Here is a 15516-nt window from a genome sequence, read left to right as displayed (position 1 = left end):
TTCTGCCCAGTAAAATATTTCAGTCACTTTTCTATGCATTTTATTTTTTTTTTTATACATCATTATACGATTATGGTAAGGTTTAAAAATATATTTTATAATGACGCTATACACTTAAAAAGCACATACTAGTAATATAAATTTTAGTGATTTTTTGGATTGTTATGAAGGTGCAGAGAGAAAAATTACATTTTTTTTGGTACACCGTATACAAGGTGTGTTTTAGCATTGTACAATCTGTTGCCATTTCTTTCTAGCGCAGTTCAAATTAACGGTCAAATATGTCGTAACAGACAAGGAGCGTACTTTGCAATTTATGAATAATAACCATTACAATCTAAGTAAACTGAATTATACTTATTTTCTATACGCATTAACATGAAATATCATATTGCTTTAATCTCTTCCATAATGTAGGCCTGCTTACAGGTGAGTTTCCTTTGAGCTTCCGTGTTTGAAGGCTGATTTAAAGTCGCTCCAATACTTGACATCGTGGGATTTATCAAACTGAAAATATACGACAAAATCATTCTTGGCAACTACTAAACAATTTAATTCAGAAAAGTCAAAATTGTTTATTAGTACTAAGAGAGAATCTACAAAAAACTTTAACAAAACCAACAGAAATCTTGATAAATGTCAAATGTGAAGTCACCTGTCACTTTTAATTAAATGTTTTCCACGACTTATTTTATCTAGTTTTCCATGCATCTTCAGCATTATAACCTCAACCACCCCATGCTCTACTTTCTCTTCTTTTTCCACAAGTAACGGATGTTCAATAATTGTTATTGGTCGTAGTTGGCTCTGGTTCTCTCGTTCTAGCATGAACTGTCAGCTGTCATATAATAATTGTTTGCAACGTTATCTAAGACCAAGGACGGTAAACAGTACAGGATTGCTCGATCGGCCGATTTTGTTTCCCGGCGGCGAATGAATTCTGACGTCACAGTGGGCCTTCGGGCGCACAATACGCTAAATATTCGCCCGAGACGCTATGTACGAGATTGTCAAGGGTGCCTGTGATTTCGGTTTACTCCGACCCCATGGTGACGTAAAAATCGTCACCGGCCCGAGCCGATACCGGCAAGATTGCGCTTATGGGATTAAGCACTCCTGTACTGTTTACAATCCTTGATCTAAGACATGCGCTTTTTGTGACAATTGCCATCCATAGGCGACCTGACCATAACAATTATTGAATACCCGTTATTTTATGAATTAACCAGAATATACAGTGTGTCCCAAATTGGTTCTACATGTATTGGGATCTCGCTAACAGTAAGAGCTACAGAGTCGGTTAAATGGGGAAAGTTTTAGACAATTTTATGTGAAACTTATTTCCTGTTTCCAAATTAAATTATCTTTCTCCGTTTTTCGGAAAGTTGGGAAAACGTCAGAGGCTGCATTTTAAACAATGGCTTACATCTCTTTAACAAAGCCAAAGAGAGTTTTGAAACTAAGACATTGTTTCCCAGATATGGATGATAACTTTGTAAATTCTCACAGCCGCCATCTTGAGTTTTTGCATTTTTGGAAAGAGCCTAAAAAAACCTTTTCAATGATGTACTTCTAGAATATTATTTTTGCGATTTTGTTATTATAAAAATGAGTAGCAGAGTAGCACAAAGCACACTGATTGTCATTTGTTTTTTATAATGGCGGCAACATTTTCCAGGACCAATTATAACAAAATTTAAAAAAAAACGTTTTTCTGCCCTTTAAAAACTAAATAATACCATCATCAAGTACATCATTAAAAGGATTTTTTAAGCGCTTTCCAAAAATGCAAATATTCAAGCAGATGGCGGCCATAAGAATTTACGTTATCATCCATATCTCGGAAACAAAAAATTCTAATTACGTCATCGTGTTCTACGTAAAACTGACCTTTTCCCAATTTTCCGGATAGCGGAGATAGATAATTTAATTTGGAAACCAGAAATAAGTTTCACAATAAATTCTCTAAAACTTTCCCCATTTAACCGACTAATTTGGGACACACTGTATAATTTTACTACAGACTATAAACAGCTACCGAAGAAATATTTGCCTGAAGCAAGAACAAGCTTATTGAAGTATTTTTCTAAATACAGGGTGTCCAATGACACAATGTACAGAATGGTGTAATAAAAAGCAGGCAATTCTAAATTAAAAAAAAAAAGATTCATGCATATTTTTTTAGGGAATAAATACCATTTTCCTTTATACTTGTTTGCTGAAAAAAAACCATGGGATTTTAAAACACACTTACTATTCTAGCATTAGAATGTTTATTTGTATAATACAATAAAAATTGGCAAAGCATGCTGGTGAACTATTTTCACTAACTGCGTGCTAAAATATAGGTACGTACAATTTTACTAGAGTGTATCATTGTGCTGTAGTGTTTTAAAGATGTAAAGTCATGTGGGTCACCTTAATTGTAATCCCTTCGTCCTCGTCCTCTTCATTCATTATTGACAGTTTTTTTTCTAGTTTTTGCTTCAACTCATCAGCTTTTTTGGAGTTTTTCTTCTTCTTGACCCTTCTGTACCGAACGTCGTTTAGATCAAAATACACTTGAAAATAAAATAATACCTTGGAGTTTTAGGACTCTTATTCTTTTTTTCCGCTTTCTTATTGCTTTTCTTCTGGTTGTTTTCGTTCACCTGCTTCCAAATTCCAGTTTTGTTCACTTCTTCCGATATGTTAATGGCTGAAAAGGGAATGTTCATCACTTTCCCATTCACCAAAGGTATCTGCAGGTTCTTGTCCACCGTTTTGCATAAAGGATCTTCAATCTGAAAATTCAACTCGTCAGTAATTAAATAGCAGTAAAAATATGCATACTTAACTCAAAAAATGAACACTATATAAAGTAGCTAAAAATAAATTGAAGAAAAGCACTAAATTTTGATGATTTGATGGTGAATAGTCATGCCAACTACAAAGAATGAAACTAAAAAAATTTTATAACTGGTTTATTCAAATAATAAAGTAACAATACTGTGTTGTTATTAACGTAAAACTAATATAAAATAAATAACGAGTATTCATATGTGTGTGTGTGTATAATTTCGTTAATTCTAAAACAAGTCTGAGAAAATGTATGATAGGGTGACTGTATAGTTCAGGTCAGATCATTTTATAGTCATATTTTAAGAAAACCGTCAAAAATACCTTCTCTGTATGGTGAATGTTATTAAATGTGCTTAATTATTGATAGTTCATTAAAAATCCTTGAGTATTTGTGCATACCGTACCTGACTCTTACTGGCCCTATATTAAAACGTTCTAACCACCAATTTTTGTATAAATACACCTAAAACGTGTAATAACATTTACAATAAATATACAAATACAATAGTAAACTAACACGTGTATACCATAACTCTAAATAATCTCAATATCAAGGTAAAATTGACTTTACAACAATCTAATAATAGTAAGTTATCACCACGGTTAATAATTGCACACTTGATACCAGAATATAGTATTATCTAGAGTAGGACTAGCTAAAAGAGTTACGTGACTGTGTTGTCTATTTAGCACGTGTCAAAATTTTGTTATGTTTGAAAAATACTAACTAAAAAGAAAAATCACATAATCGACTCATGCTTTCGTCTCTTTCTCGTCAATGGAGCAAGGTTGGTACGAATGTTTCTCGGTCGTCTTAATCAGTTTCGGTCCCAAGAAAAATCGGTTGATTTTAGCAAAAATGCCCACCTCTTGGTCCTCTTTGAGCATCATTTCGTGGCGTCTGGTCATCTCGGGCATCAGATCGTCGAGAATCTTCAGTTCGCGCTTGGTGAAGATCAGATCCAGTGATTTTCTGATGCCGATCATCACCACCAACATCAACGGGAACAAAATTGACGTGCTACTGAACGACTTGATCAGCCACAAACAGATCAAGCAGGCTAGTTGGATCAGGGTGAAGAGGTGTACTTTTTTGATTGGAACCTACAAGAAACAGTCGTTTGTTGTCCATCAATTTATCAGCAAACATAAATACCTGTCTTAGAAACATGTAGTCAGGTTGATATTTGTTTGGCATAAACATGATCAGGATTCGATCAAAGAACTGCAATCCTTTTAAAGATGAGAAGCCCATGTACAGGAAAACCCCAAAAAGCACGGGCATTGGGATATGGCTTAACATTGGTGTTAAAAAGACCGATAATCCGATTGTCAGGAATATAAGGATATGTGTTACGCTGCAATCACCATTTGTAATATAATATATTTTTGAGATGGGTCATAGTTACCGTTGTTCTCTAACACCCAAAAATTGAGGTTTTTCACCAGGTGCCGCACATTCAGACTCCAATTTCAACGAGTTGACGTGATTTATGGACAGAACGGTGGCGGCAACAAACCAAGGCAAACCCATTACCTATTATCAATCAACAATGAATAATTAACCACATCATATACAGGGTGGTCCAGTTTTAAATGTCAATAATTCACCAATCGATAGCCCATCAAAAAATAAGTTGACATGCATTATATCATTTTCCTGAAGAACGCTTCCTAAGGAAGACACAGACCTCCAAAGTTCAGTTTAAAAAATCGTTTTTTTGCCATAACTGTCAGACCGTTGGACCAATTTTGATCAAATTTGGAACAAGTAATTATGAAATGAGTACTCGTTATGTGATGTGAATGACATTCTTTAAAATTGTTTATAGGGGGATAGTCTTTATTTTCTACGCTCACTGGATATTATTCAAAATTGACAAAAATGTCTGCTTGGGTTATTGTATTTTTTACTTTAAAATGGTTCAAAAGGATTCAAATCTGGTCATCTGTGAGGTTTACGAGTTAATTTTTGACATTGAAAATAGTCAAAAAACAGGATTTTTGGACTAATGTTTACTTGCGTTCAACTTTTTAGATTATAGGTAGTGTAAAACTGATCATTCAATTCAAACTTTGTTTTTTACTCAATTAAACACTGGTAACTAGACAGTTAAAAAAGTCTAATTCTAAAAATTAGTGTTCGAGACTAATATCGCAGCATTTAATGCCAAAATTGTTTAATTTCATCAATGAAGAGTCTGAAACTTAACTTTTACTATAAAAAATAGTTTAAAATTCCATTTTTCAGTCTTAAAGCACAGTGAAGCGTCTAGAAGTCAATTTAATACTGACAAAGCGTAAAATGGCATGTTTAAGCCTATGGAAAATGTAAAAATAGTTTTTCAAGTCTGCTATGTCAAAAACTTGGTGAAGATAACCCTAAAACCCGGTTTTCCAAGCTGAAAGCAATTTTAAAGCCCTAAAAACAGTCCAGAGTTCTAAGAAAATGAAAAGCAAAGTAAAAAAAACCTGAAAAGTTACTCTTCAAGTCAATTTTCATGAAAATAATGTCAATATCCTGTATTTAAGGCTATTTTCAAGACTAAAATAATGAAATGTATTTTCAAATTCTGATAACTTACTTCAAATGCAAAATTTAAGCTTTTGATGTCACTTTTTATTGGTTCAGAGTCACTTTTTGGTGTCCAAGTAAATTTTCAAAGTTGAAATGTGTGAACTTGTGGTCAAAAATTCTAGATAAAATAGTTATTCATGGCTACAAGTCAATTTTTACTACTAAAGTTTTTCAACTTATCTGAAAACTGTAACGACTGACTACAAAGACAGTTTTTAAGCCTCTCAAGTCAATTTTCACCGTTTCAAAGTAAATTTACTGGTTTCTAAGTCAATTTTCAAAACTAAAGTCTTTAAATTTGTCTGGAAACTATGAAAACTGGCTACAACGACATTTTTTAAGCTTCTTAAGTCAATTTTCACCGTTTTCAAGATAATTTTTGGTTTCATGTTGGGTTGGGTTGGTTTTGGGTCTTTTAACGTAATAACTCAATTATTTCGTAAACGAAGTTTCAAATCATAATTTTATAAGATACTTTTTTGAAAAATATTCAGTGACATAGAAAATAAGGCTGAAAAATGAAAACCATCTTTCTGTAATCATACCACTGGACAGTTTCGACAAACGTCAATAACATAATGGGTATTAATTTCATATGTATGCTCCAGTGGTCTGACAGTTATTACAAGAAACCTATTTTTTAAACTGAACAATTATGGACTGTATTACTTGGGAAGCATTTTTCAGGAAAATGACATAATGTATGTTAACTTATTTTTTGATGGGCTTTCGAATGGTGAATTATTGACATTTAAAACTGGACCACCCTGTAGTAACAACTTACCGAGCAAATTCCAATAAGGATGGCTAAAATGAATAAATCCAAGTGATAACCGCACCCTTTTTTCAACTTGTACTCCTTCCGATTGATTATAACGCTTGTGATCTGTTGGTCCATAAAAATCAGTATTGTTCCTAAAAGAGCTGGTGGTAAGGCTACTATAACAGAGTAAAATGGGTTGCCATTAAATGGAGGTACCAGCCATCCTCGATCTGGCAACGTCGGTTTTAATTCATGAGGAACCTATATAATACACACAACCATAACTAAAATCTTAACAAACAAAATAAACTCACCTGTAATTTTGGTGTGGGGATTTTGCTCCAGTTGTCTAACAAAGTCATGGACACTATGGCGATAATAACGGCAAAGTCACTGACAAATTGGCGCACCTAAAAACCATCACTTTAAGCATTTTCACGTGAATTTCAGAGTGGTTCCAACCTTTGAAGGGAAAAACAACGCATTTTTGAACTCCTTCAATTGGACTGAAATCAAAAAGGTCCCGAGAAACAGTAAAACTGACATCAGAAACACGTCAGCTACATAAGGATTCGTATTACAACCAGAACCAGTCAGTGTACCGTTTAATTGCTGGAATAAGTAAATATTACAATATCACACTTTTTTTAGTTAGAAAACTTACTGAACACACAGTCTTGTTAAATGAGGTCCAGTTGGCAATTTCCGGATGTAAAGCTTGGGTAGAGTCGTTAACTAAACAGGAACAGTCAAAAGATACGTTTAGAGAGCCTGAAGTGTTAATAGGAAAGCTTCTTCCTATTGCCAAAACATTTTCCACAGCCTGATAAAAAAAATCATTCTATGGTAAAGCTCAATACAAGACAGTAATTATTACCTTAATAATAAATATCAAGGCAATCAAAGTGGCAAAATTCTCCTCTGTAAATCTAGTGATATAGCATACTAAAGCGCTTGCGTCAATTGCTACCAAAATGAACAAAATAATAGCAATCCAGGTGCCTATCCAGAAACGAAAACTCAAATAGTTCCATCCGACTTTCAAACAAAAATCGTACACTATCGTTTCGAACACCAGAACCGGGCCTGAAATGAATAATTGGAAAAACAGGTCCGGATTAACAGACAAATTGAGTCACCTGTTGATCCTAGAATTGTCAAGGGTTGGCCTGAGAAGAAACCGTAACCCATGCCGCACACAAAACCTGACACCAAAGATTCCATTGCTGCCATGTTTCTACCTGATGAATTTAAATAATCAAGTTTGGTCTAGTTTGCTTTGAAAATGAACTTACCAGTGGCTTCGGCCAGTAATCCTCCAAAAGTGATGATAGGTGACAGACAGGCAAAGTATAAAAATATCCAACTGGCAATGCATTGAGATGCTAGGGCGTCTTTAAAGTCCGACCAATACCAAGGCGCTTTTCTTAAAATATCATTTTTAAGGCCACCGAATAAATGTCCAGTCCTGGCCAGTCCTGATTCCTCTCTGGAAGTTTTTAGTTAATTGGTAACTTGCGTATTGTTCAGACATTTACCTCAATTTTTGTTCTTCTTCTTCTTCATCCACTTCCTCAGTTACTTTCTCTGGTGGTCTTTTTCTAACTTCCTGCGAGGGAATTGCTGCAGGTGGTTCTATCCTTATCGTCGGGTCCCATTCGCCAGGAGGCAGCACCGTCACCTAGAACCAACTTCTCACTCACACAGTCTTAATGACAATTTGATCACTTACAGCATCCAAAAATTCATCAACACCAGCCAAAATATGACTGCGATTTCTAGCTCTGTAAGCCACCTCGTGGAACACCTCATCCGACATCAAAGTGGCCATTGCTCTACCAATTTCATGGTAACCTAAGCAACACCCTGGTTACCACGATTTCAAATAACTGAACAAATTAAATTACCGAGTTGGGAGTTGGTGGGTCCAAGCAACAAAAAGAGGAACCTGGTGGGAACGGGCACTTCCGTTAAATCCCCCAAAACTTGAGCTTTGCTAAGCCTGATAAAGGCGGACACGGTTTTGTCCAGAAAATCCACTTCTCCTACCAGGATGTTACTGGCTTCGGCACCTGGAGGAATCTTTTTCATAAAGGCGAGATTGTGATGGTGCATATCGCCAGTTAACTCTGAACCGCTGTGATTTCTGCTAATTGAAACATTGCTGGCGCTTTTCAGCAGTCCTGGAATCTTGTCTTGCCCTAAATTTTGATATTTCTTTAAGTGTGTATGCAGAATGTTATCAGGAAAGTTGTAAAGCATTTACATGTATGTACAATGATTGTTCAGTGCTCTTTTGGGCTTAATATTATTAACTTCTTGGTGATGGTTTGGTGTGTTGTCAATCGCGAATCACAGAAGAGCAATGAACATTTTTTATGGTAAAGGAAACATAACAAACTACTCTAATACCATATGAAACAGAAAACATGCAATAAGTCAATAGCAAGTTCGTATCCACCAATCCATGCACAATTCAATTGCTGGGAAAATGTCTTTTGGATTTTTATATATTTCCATGTTATATGAAATACTTTTTTTTGAAACTAATTACTTTTTTGAAATAACACTGTTACTATATGCACTATACGGTCTCTAATAAACCCAAAAAAAAAAACTTAAAATAGTGACAATTACCCTGACCAGGAACACTGAGAAACTTTCCAAAATCCTGCGATTTAGCTGAGGAATGTTCGGAAAAACTGTGTTCCTCAACTGAAAAAGATATAAATTTTGCCTCTATTACTCACAAAATTGTTTTGAGATTTTCCTCACAAATATTTTCAGGGAAATTGACAGAATAGAAACAACATTTACAGAAGATGGTGCTGTAAAGACATGCTAAATTTGAAAAATCACATTTTAATTCAACTTGACTGTAATGGAGAATCTACCTTTAACTGGATGGCTCATAGTTAACCAAGTAGTAAATCCTTGGACGTGTTCCGTATATTCAGCTGCGATAAATCAGCATATTATTTAAATTTTTATAAAGTAGATTTAGTTTAGTATTGATTAGTAATCATGTTAATGTAGGGTTAGTGACAAAAATGATCCCACCACCAAATTAACAGTAGTGTATCTAACCTGATATTAGGCTACTTGAATCATTTTTGGCAAATTTGCCTTTAGTGGGGTATTTCTTTTTCTTAGGCGGTCTGCCTACACAAGTAAAACAACCTAAAATCCATTGGTTTTTAAAAACCCCACCCAGATAATTTTAAGATTGCTTTAGTTATAATACTTACTCTTTGAAGTGGAGTGATTCTTGCCTATTTCTTGTAACGACCTAATAAAAGGGAGTCCGTGCTTGTGACTTTGATGCTGGTGTCTGTGCCTTTTGAGCAAAGCTTCTTTGACCTTTTCTCGGTTTGCATATTCCAACCTGAATACACATAAATTAGACTTGAATTAGCCAAGGTTAAGGCTACAAACCGATTGTTATTGACCATATTATCAATAGCCAGATCCGCAATTTGCTCTATGGACGTAGCCTCCATGTCCAGGATAACTGACCCATTAAGGAGCAAACTTCTCAGCTCGAACAAGGAATGTAAGGAAAGTGTGGCTACGTGTGGTTTTGACCACCTGTTTCCACCTAAAAAGAAAATTTGAAATATTCTTGATGTTTACATTGAGTTGAAAATTATAACCTTCTTCTACATCTTCTTCAAACTTGATCCATCTGGCTGTTTCCTTCCATTCCATATCGTCACCATCGACGAACAGCTCTTCCATTTCAGAAAATAACGGATGACACTCGTGTTTTTCATCGTTTAGGTCTTCGCCCAAAATAAACTGGACCCTTTGGGATGGTGGAGTACCTAAAAAAAGTATAAATTAATTTTCTAGTATACCACAAAGTCGGAAAACTACAACAAACAATCAAATTTAGAACAAGTTTACTAGGACCGATGGATGATGATTTTATCTATGTCAACCATGCTGCGAATTGCATGCAAATGACTTCAGGAAGTAAAACGATAGTTAAAACATTTTAATAATCCATAAATTGAGCAATATTGTAACACATAATTAACTATTAAACAATTATTTGTGCTTACTGAACTGCAATTGCTGATCTGCATGACCTAAAGCTGCGGCATGCATGGATAATTGGTTAATTAGGAAAATCGCAGAAAAACTCACTAATATTATAAAAACCAAGCAATATCGTTAGCCATGAACTGAAATGGATGCAAAAACAATATTATTTAAATATAAAAAACCGCCTTTTTTCAATCACCAACATAGGGCTTTTAAATTTACCCGTTTAAACACAATTAACTATTTATAGAAGTGTCCGTGATAAACGAGATTCTATTATTTGTGTTCAGTGGCAAATCTATCGATCAAATCCCTTTAGAAAGGTCGTTTTACCTCTTTGCAGCTTGAAAATTCAAACCAAACATGCTCTAAAACATATAACATGCTTTTGAGGTTTTTTTTTTAGATGATTATTGTAAATCGAATTGAGGAAAATGATGAGAAGGGCAGACATAAGCTTACATGACTCCCCATCCTCACAAAAACTGGGTCCTCTTCTTCTGGATATAATAAATCCTAAAAACGTGCAAACTAGATATTCATGTGACGGGACATTTGTGATATGAAAAAGCTCTTAATCAGAGTGTTTTGATGAGAGAGAGAGACGTAAAAGCCGACATGGAAATATACTTTATTTTCTCTTGAGTATTATGTATGAAATGAAAAAATTGCTTCGTTAAGGGTATTTCCTTATTTAGTATCTATTTTAAGGCAAATTTACTTGAAAAATGGTTACCCAATGTAAATGTATAAAAAAAATACTCACTGGGTCTTTCATCTTCTGACGTAGACTTATTATCAACCGCCGAATTTCTATGGTGATGTTTCTTGTGTTTGTGCGAATGTCTTCTTTCTGTTGGAATATGAACACCAACAAAAACGCTATGAGCTCTATGACCTGAAAAAACACATGTACAGAGTGTTCCAACATAGATTTGTTATGCAAACTATAATTTTGACAGTTATTTCTTGCCTTTGTAGTATTCAAATAAATAAGAAAGTCAGGTCATAAAAGCGACCTAAAACTAATTTGACTCAAAATCACCTTAAAATGATCTTGATTAAATACTCCAGTGTTGCAAACCCTTAAATGATATAATTTCCTGAAAAGCGTTTTAAAAATGATAAACATATAAAATTTACTTAAACTGTATTGCTTTTCAGCATGTTCTAGAAATTTATAGAAAAAAACCAGAAAACAGCTTCACGTCATCTGATTTTGAGTCAAATTATATTATAGGTCTCTTTTTTTAGCATATCAAATGCCAGCTGGAAATACTCTTATTAAAATTACATGTTTATGCAGGGGATTAGCAGTCCTACAGTGTTGTTAACTTTGAAAATAATACCAAATATCACTAGAGTTATATACAGAGTTGATTTTTTAAATTAGCAATATTTCTAAACCAAATGATCATAAATTGAAATTCGAGAAAATGTATCAACTATTTCCTGTTTGTTCTGATTGCTTTTTCATGAAATTGAAATTTTGTACATAAAATGTTAGGAATACTAAATAATGTTACCTTCAAAGTCAGATTCGTCAAAAGGTTGTTTATGTTTCTCTGCCCTGGGGTCTTTTGATGCCACATCTTCGTGCGGCTCCATGTTTGAAAATCCTGCAAGAAATTCGCACTGTTCAAATCTAATTCATGTTATCAGAGCAAAATGTTGGAAAATGCAAGAAAAGCCTGCAAATCATTTGATTTAAATTTTTTGGGAGGAGACCTGATGAAGGTTCTAGTACAAATTAGTGTAAAACACTTGACAGTACACCTACTTTGTTGTCATTTTACTTAAGATTACAGTATTTAAAGCACTTGAAACCACTACAACTTATCATAATAATTACAATTATTACAAACTTACGTATAAACTTTTATAGTCGACAATAATTGTTAAATAGGAATTTTAATGTTACTTTACTTAAAACATCTGTAAAGAATATTGTACATTGAATTGAAACTTCGTCGCATATTATAGTCTAAAAATAATTCCGTATCTAAAATTTAAATTTAGAGAAACACTTTGAAACTTTTTTTAAATTATTTTGTCGCTGTTTAATTTTGTATTAATTACCACTGTTACTAAGTACGCTAAAAGTAACATTTCTTGTTCACACCACGTGATAATAAGAATCACATAATGTGGGTACTTCGTTTCCAATGTCAGGCCAGATATATCCGACAATATCCCAACCGAAGCGGTTTAGTTCAGTTTCCTACCTGATCTTACACGATTCCCAGCATTAATATCATACCCTCTTTGAATGTAATTGTTTCGTTAGCACGTTATCGTTTTTGACAAAGTCAACACTCAGGTAACGATTAGTTTGAATTTGTTTGTGAAAATTTACAGGTAGGCGCGAAAAATTAAGAAAATTGCTGTATAATAGATTTTTGGATAACAAACAGGACACCAGAATACTAAACATTCCAACCTATATAAAAATATAATTGGAAGTTCTACCATGACTTCTGAAAATAGATTTTCAAGTTCGTAGATTTTCATAACTAACCTAACCAAATACAGTTCATTTTAAATGGGACACCCTATATATTTTTGTAGTGTTAAATTAAAAAACAACGTAGAAATCGCTAAATTTGCGATTGCCCTAAAGGAGGCTCTTTAGGGCAAATATGCTCAATGCAATCCTGTAGAAAGTAAAATTTCCTACAACTTTTTTGATATTTCTGCAAATAACCGAGTTACGCTTGATTGAACTTGTTTAGGATTTTTACAGCACTTTCTTGTACTTTGACACAGTTTTTAGGGAATTAACTTCCTAAGGAGGCCCTTCAGGGTAAAAATGCCTTAATACTTTCCTTTTGCACACTTTTTGATATTCTTCAAATTTAACCCGGTTTTGACAATGACTTTTTTCGCTATGAGAGGAGTTCCAAATTGAGACACCCTGTACAGCTTACCTAACTAACGATCTTAACTTTTAAATGACACCTTAATCAAGCATAATTTCAGCAACCAAAATTGCCCTAATTATTCAATTTGAGGGAAATTGGCATGTTTGATGAGTTAGGCCAAATACGGTAAAGGTGAAGTGCAATATCAATTGGGCTACTCAGTATATTGTTTATACGCAAAAAAATTGATAAATATGAAGTAATTTAATAATGCAATGCTACTGATGTGAGTAATGCGCACTAAAACCGCAACTAAATTAAAAAAACGGTCAAGCCTTTGTCATTACAAGGTTGTCAATTTTTGTGTAGGTGAATGAGTTTTATGCACATGCACACCTAAAAGCTATAAATATTATATAATGACATATTAGATATCAATCTTAACAGTTCTACAGTATTTTGACAGATGTGTCATCTACAACATTTTGCTCTCATAATGATTTGTCAATTTCTCATTCAATTACTTGCAGTTTCCTAGTCCTAAATTGGAATGCAGTTTAATTTTACTGGACCGTTTCAGCAACAGATTGCCTTGCAAAATGTTCTGGGAATAGTTACGCTTCCAAGTAACAAAAGAGAATTAACATTAATAGAATTCTTACTTTGGTATTTTAGAGTAGGACTTATTATTTGCAACATGGTCGTTATGCTCTGTAGGACACAAATTGTTCATTTTAAATTCATCATGCTTTAGCACAAGATTTCAAAAATTGTAGTTTGTTTGATTCGAGGTAAATCAGGTCAGTGTCAAAAATATCGACAGTGAAAAATGACCTTTTAAAAAAGTTCGATGATGTGATACATACGTTATATTGTTTACGAATTATATGGTAATCAAGAAATAGAACTGTTAACAAATTAGGCTATTTAAATGCAATTTTTTTTTGACACACATTTTGAAGCTTTTGAAATAGCTAATACAGTCCAAAACAAGATCTTTTTCATATTCATTGCACTTTAATCAGTTTAAAGTATTTCCAGGTCATGGCTACACTTGTATCACAATATTCAAGGTTATTATGTGAAATAAAGACATTCTGACAATTAGATTTTTCCTAATAATATGTAAGTTTTATACCTAGCATTGTTTTTAGATTACTGATATTATTAAAATTATACAGATTTTAGAAATATTTTAAAATATATTTGATTTTACTTAATTTCAGGAATTTTTAATTGTGTAAGTAAGAGATGTTTAGCAATATTAGTAATTTTTAGTGACAGTAAATCTTTTGTACTTTAGTTGCACTTACCCACTTAGTCTGCACACTATTCTTTCAAGTGAAAAATTTATAATAAGCAATAAACTTGTTTACTCTTTTGTTTACCTCAATTAATATACAACAACAACAACCGCTTATGGTCAAAGCACAACTGATGGATTCTAATAGAATCCGAAATAAACAAAACCTCTGATAAAGTTTTTTCCTAAAGTTTTATTTACAAACGGTGGGGGTAACATGTGCGTTCGAGATGAAAATTATACGGTTTAGTCCATCAGCCCCAACGTGATAACGAAAGAAGAAAATTAAATAACGATACACATTAAACGTGCATTATATTTCGTTTGCAGATTATATATTCTGTAAATATTGTTTTTGTAGAATGTCTGGCAACAAAAACATTTTATCATCATCGGTTATCATTTTCTGCTACCAGTCCTCTCTAATATTTACCCAAACTATTATCATTAGTATTCTAGAGTTATTGTGGTCGTAAATTGTCTGCACCAATTGCAAAATACCACAACATAACTGTAAACTTTAATAAGATGCATATAAATAATTAATTTGTTGAACACTTTATGATAATAAAATATTTGTAGTTTGTAATTGGTCAATAAATTTGTAATTTTTAAAATAAAAAAAAAAAACATTTTTATGTATTAACATAAACCATTTGTTTTTGAGTATGATGCTTTCTTCAAATAATTTTGTGCTGTTTTAAGTGTTTAATGTGAACACTCAAAATTAAACAAACCAATTAAACGCGTTAATTGCCAATTTTTTTTCTATTTTGTTTGATTAGCCATTGAATCTGCTTGTCATTATTATTATAGTCTGCTCAATGAACTTGTACATGATGACCTTAACGCTCTTGTTTGCTTATCTGAAAAATAACTGGCCTACCTGGTGATTATAGACACAATTTTCGGCTTCAGTTAACTAAGTCATACTTGTTTGAATGCCCATTGAAGACTTTCAGTTTCCTCAATCTTTGAACTACTTTTCTTACCAATTTCACTACACAGTAACGCGGAGACATGTTCCAATTAAAGTGATTGATAAGTCAAATATTTGTAAACTGAGGAATAAAGGTGCAGAGAGACATGGCGGTCGCGAAGTATCTTCCGCCACGACTGTCCT

The 15516-nt window shown here is 33.5% G+C and overlaps 2 protein-coding genes and 1 long non-coding RNA gene across 5 annotated transcripts; 1 reads left to right on the top strand and 2 right to left on the bottom strand.

Moving 5' to 3' along the window:
• Positions 1 to 23: 23 nt before the first annotated feature.
• On the bottom strand, positions 24 to 2942 carry LOC145733785 (uncharacterized). Its single transcript, XM_081986769.1, has 4 exons — positions 2838 to 2942; positions 2581 to 2783; positions 2419 to 2530; positions 24 to 507 (listed from the first exon to the last, which is right to left on the bottom strand). Exons 2-4 carry the CDS (start codon positions 2715 to 2717, stop codon positions 424 to 426), a joined length of 333 nt encoding a protein of 110 aa, XP_081842895.1. The 5' UTR covers positions 2718 to 2783; positions 2838 to 2942; the 3' UTR covers positions 24 to 423.
• A 6-nt stretch (positions 2943 to 2948) lies between these two features.
• Positions 2949 to 14557, bottom strand: Ndae1 (Na[+]-driven anion exchanger 1). Of its 3 annotated transcripts, none has more exons than XM_081986747.1 (22): positions 14404 to 14557; positions 11756 to 11848; positions 10996 to 11127; positions 10692 to 10745; positions 9836 to 10006; positions 9618 to 9780; positions 9431 to 9567; positions 9270 to 9362; positions 8820 to 8897; positions 8090 to 8383; positions 7915 to 8036; positions 7721 to 7863; positions 7474 to 7671; positions 7322 to 7419; positions 7060 to 7268; positions 6847 to 7005; positions 6645 to 6794; positions 6497 to 6592; positions 6204 to 6443; positions 4251 to 4378; positions 3998 to 4199; positions 2949 to 3945 (listed from the first exon to the last, which is right to left on the bottom strand). In XM_081986747.1, exons 2-22 carry the CDS (start codon positions 11835 to 11837, stop codon positions 3595 to 3597), a joined length of 3300 nt encoding a protein of 1099 aa, XP_081842873.1. In that variant the 5' UTR covers positions 11838 to 11848; positions 14404 to 14557; the 3' UTR covers positions 2949 to 3594. The 3 variants fall into 3 exon arrangements, with proteins under 3 accessions (XP_081842873.1, XP_081842870.1, XP_081842872.1); XM_081986744.1 differs by having other exon boundaries at positions 7322 to 7423; positions 7478 to 7671; XM_081986746.1 differs by lacking the exons at positions 8820 to 8897; positions 9270 to 9362; positions 10692 to 10745 and having other exon boundaries at positions 7322 to 7423; positions 7478 to 7671; positions 14404 to 14556.
• Positions 3878 to 4234, top strand: LOC145733789 (uncharacterized). Its single transcript, XR_014179276.1, has 2 exons — positions 3878 to 4020; positions 4084 to 4234. It is a non-coding gene; the product is annotated as an uncharacterized LOC145733789 (long non-coding RNA).
• Positions 14558 to 15516: the final 959 nt, after the last annotated feature.

Source organism: Ips typographus, linkage group LG9, assembly GCF_016097725.1.
Source record: "Ips typographus isolate SLU linkage group LG9, UJ_Ityp_2.0, whole genome shotgun sequence".
Classification (NCBI taxonomy): domain Eukaryota; kingdom Metazoa; phylum Arthropoda; class Insecta; order Coleoptera; family Curculionidae; genus Ips; species Ips typographus.
Note: the sequence above shows the minus strand (reverse complement) of the source record. Positions and strands in the feature narration are given on the sequence as shown.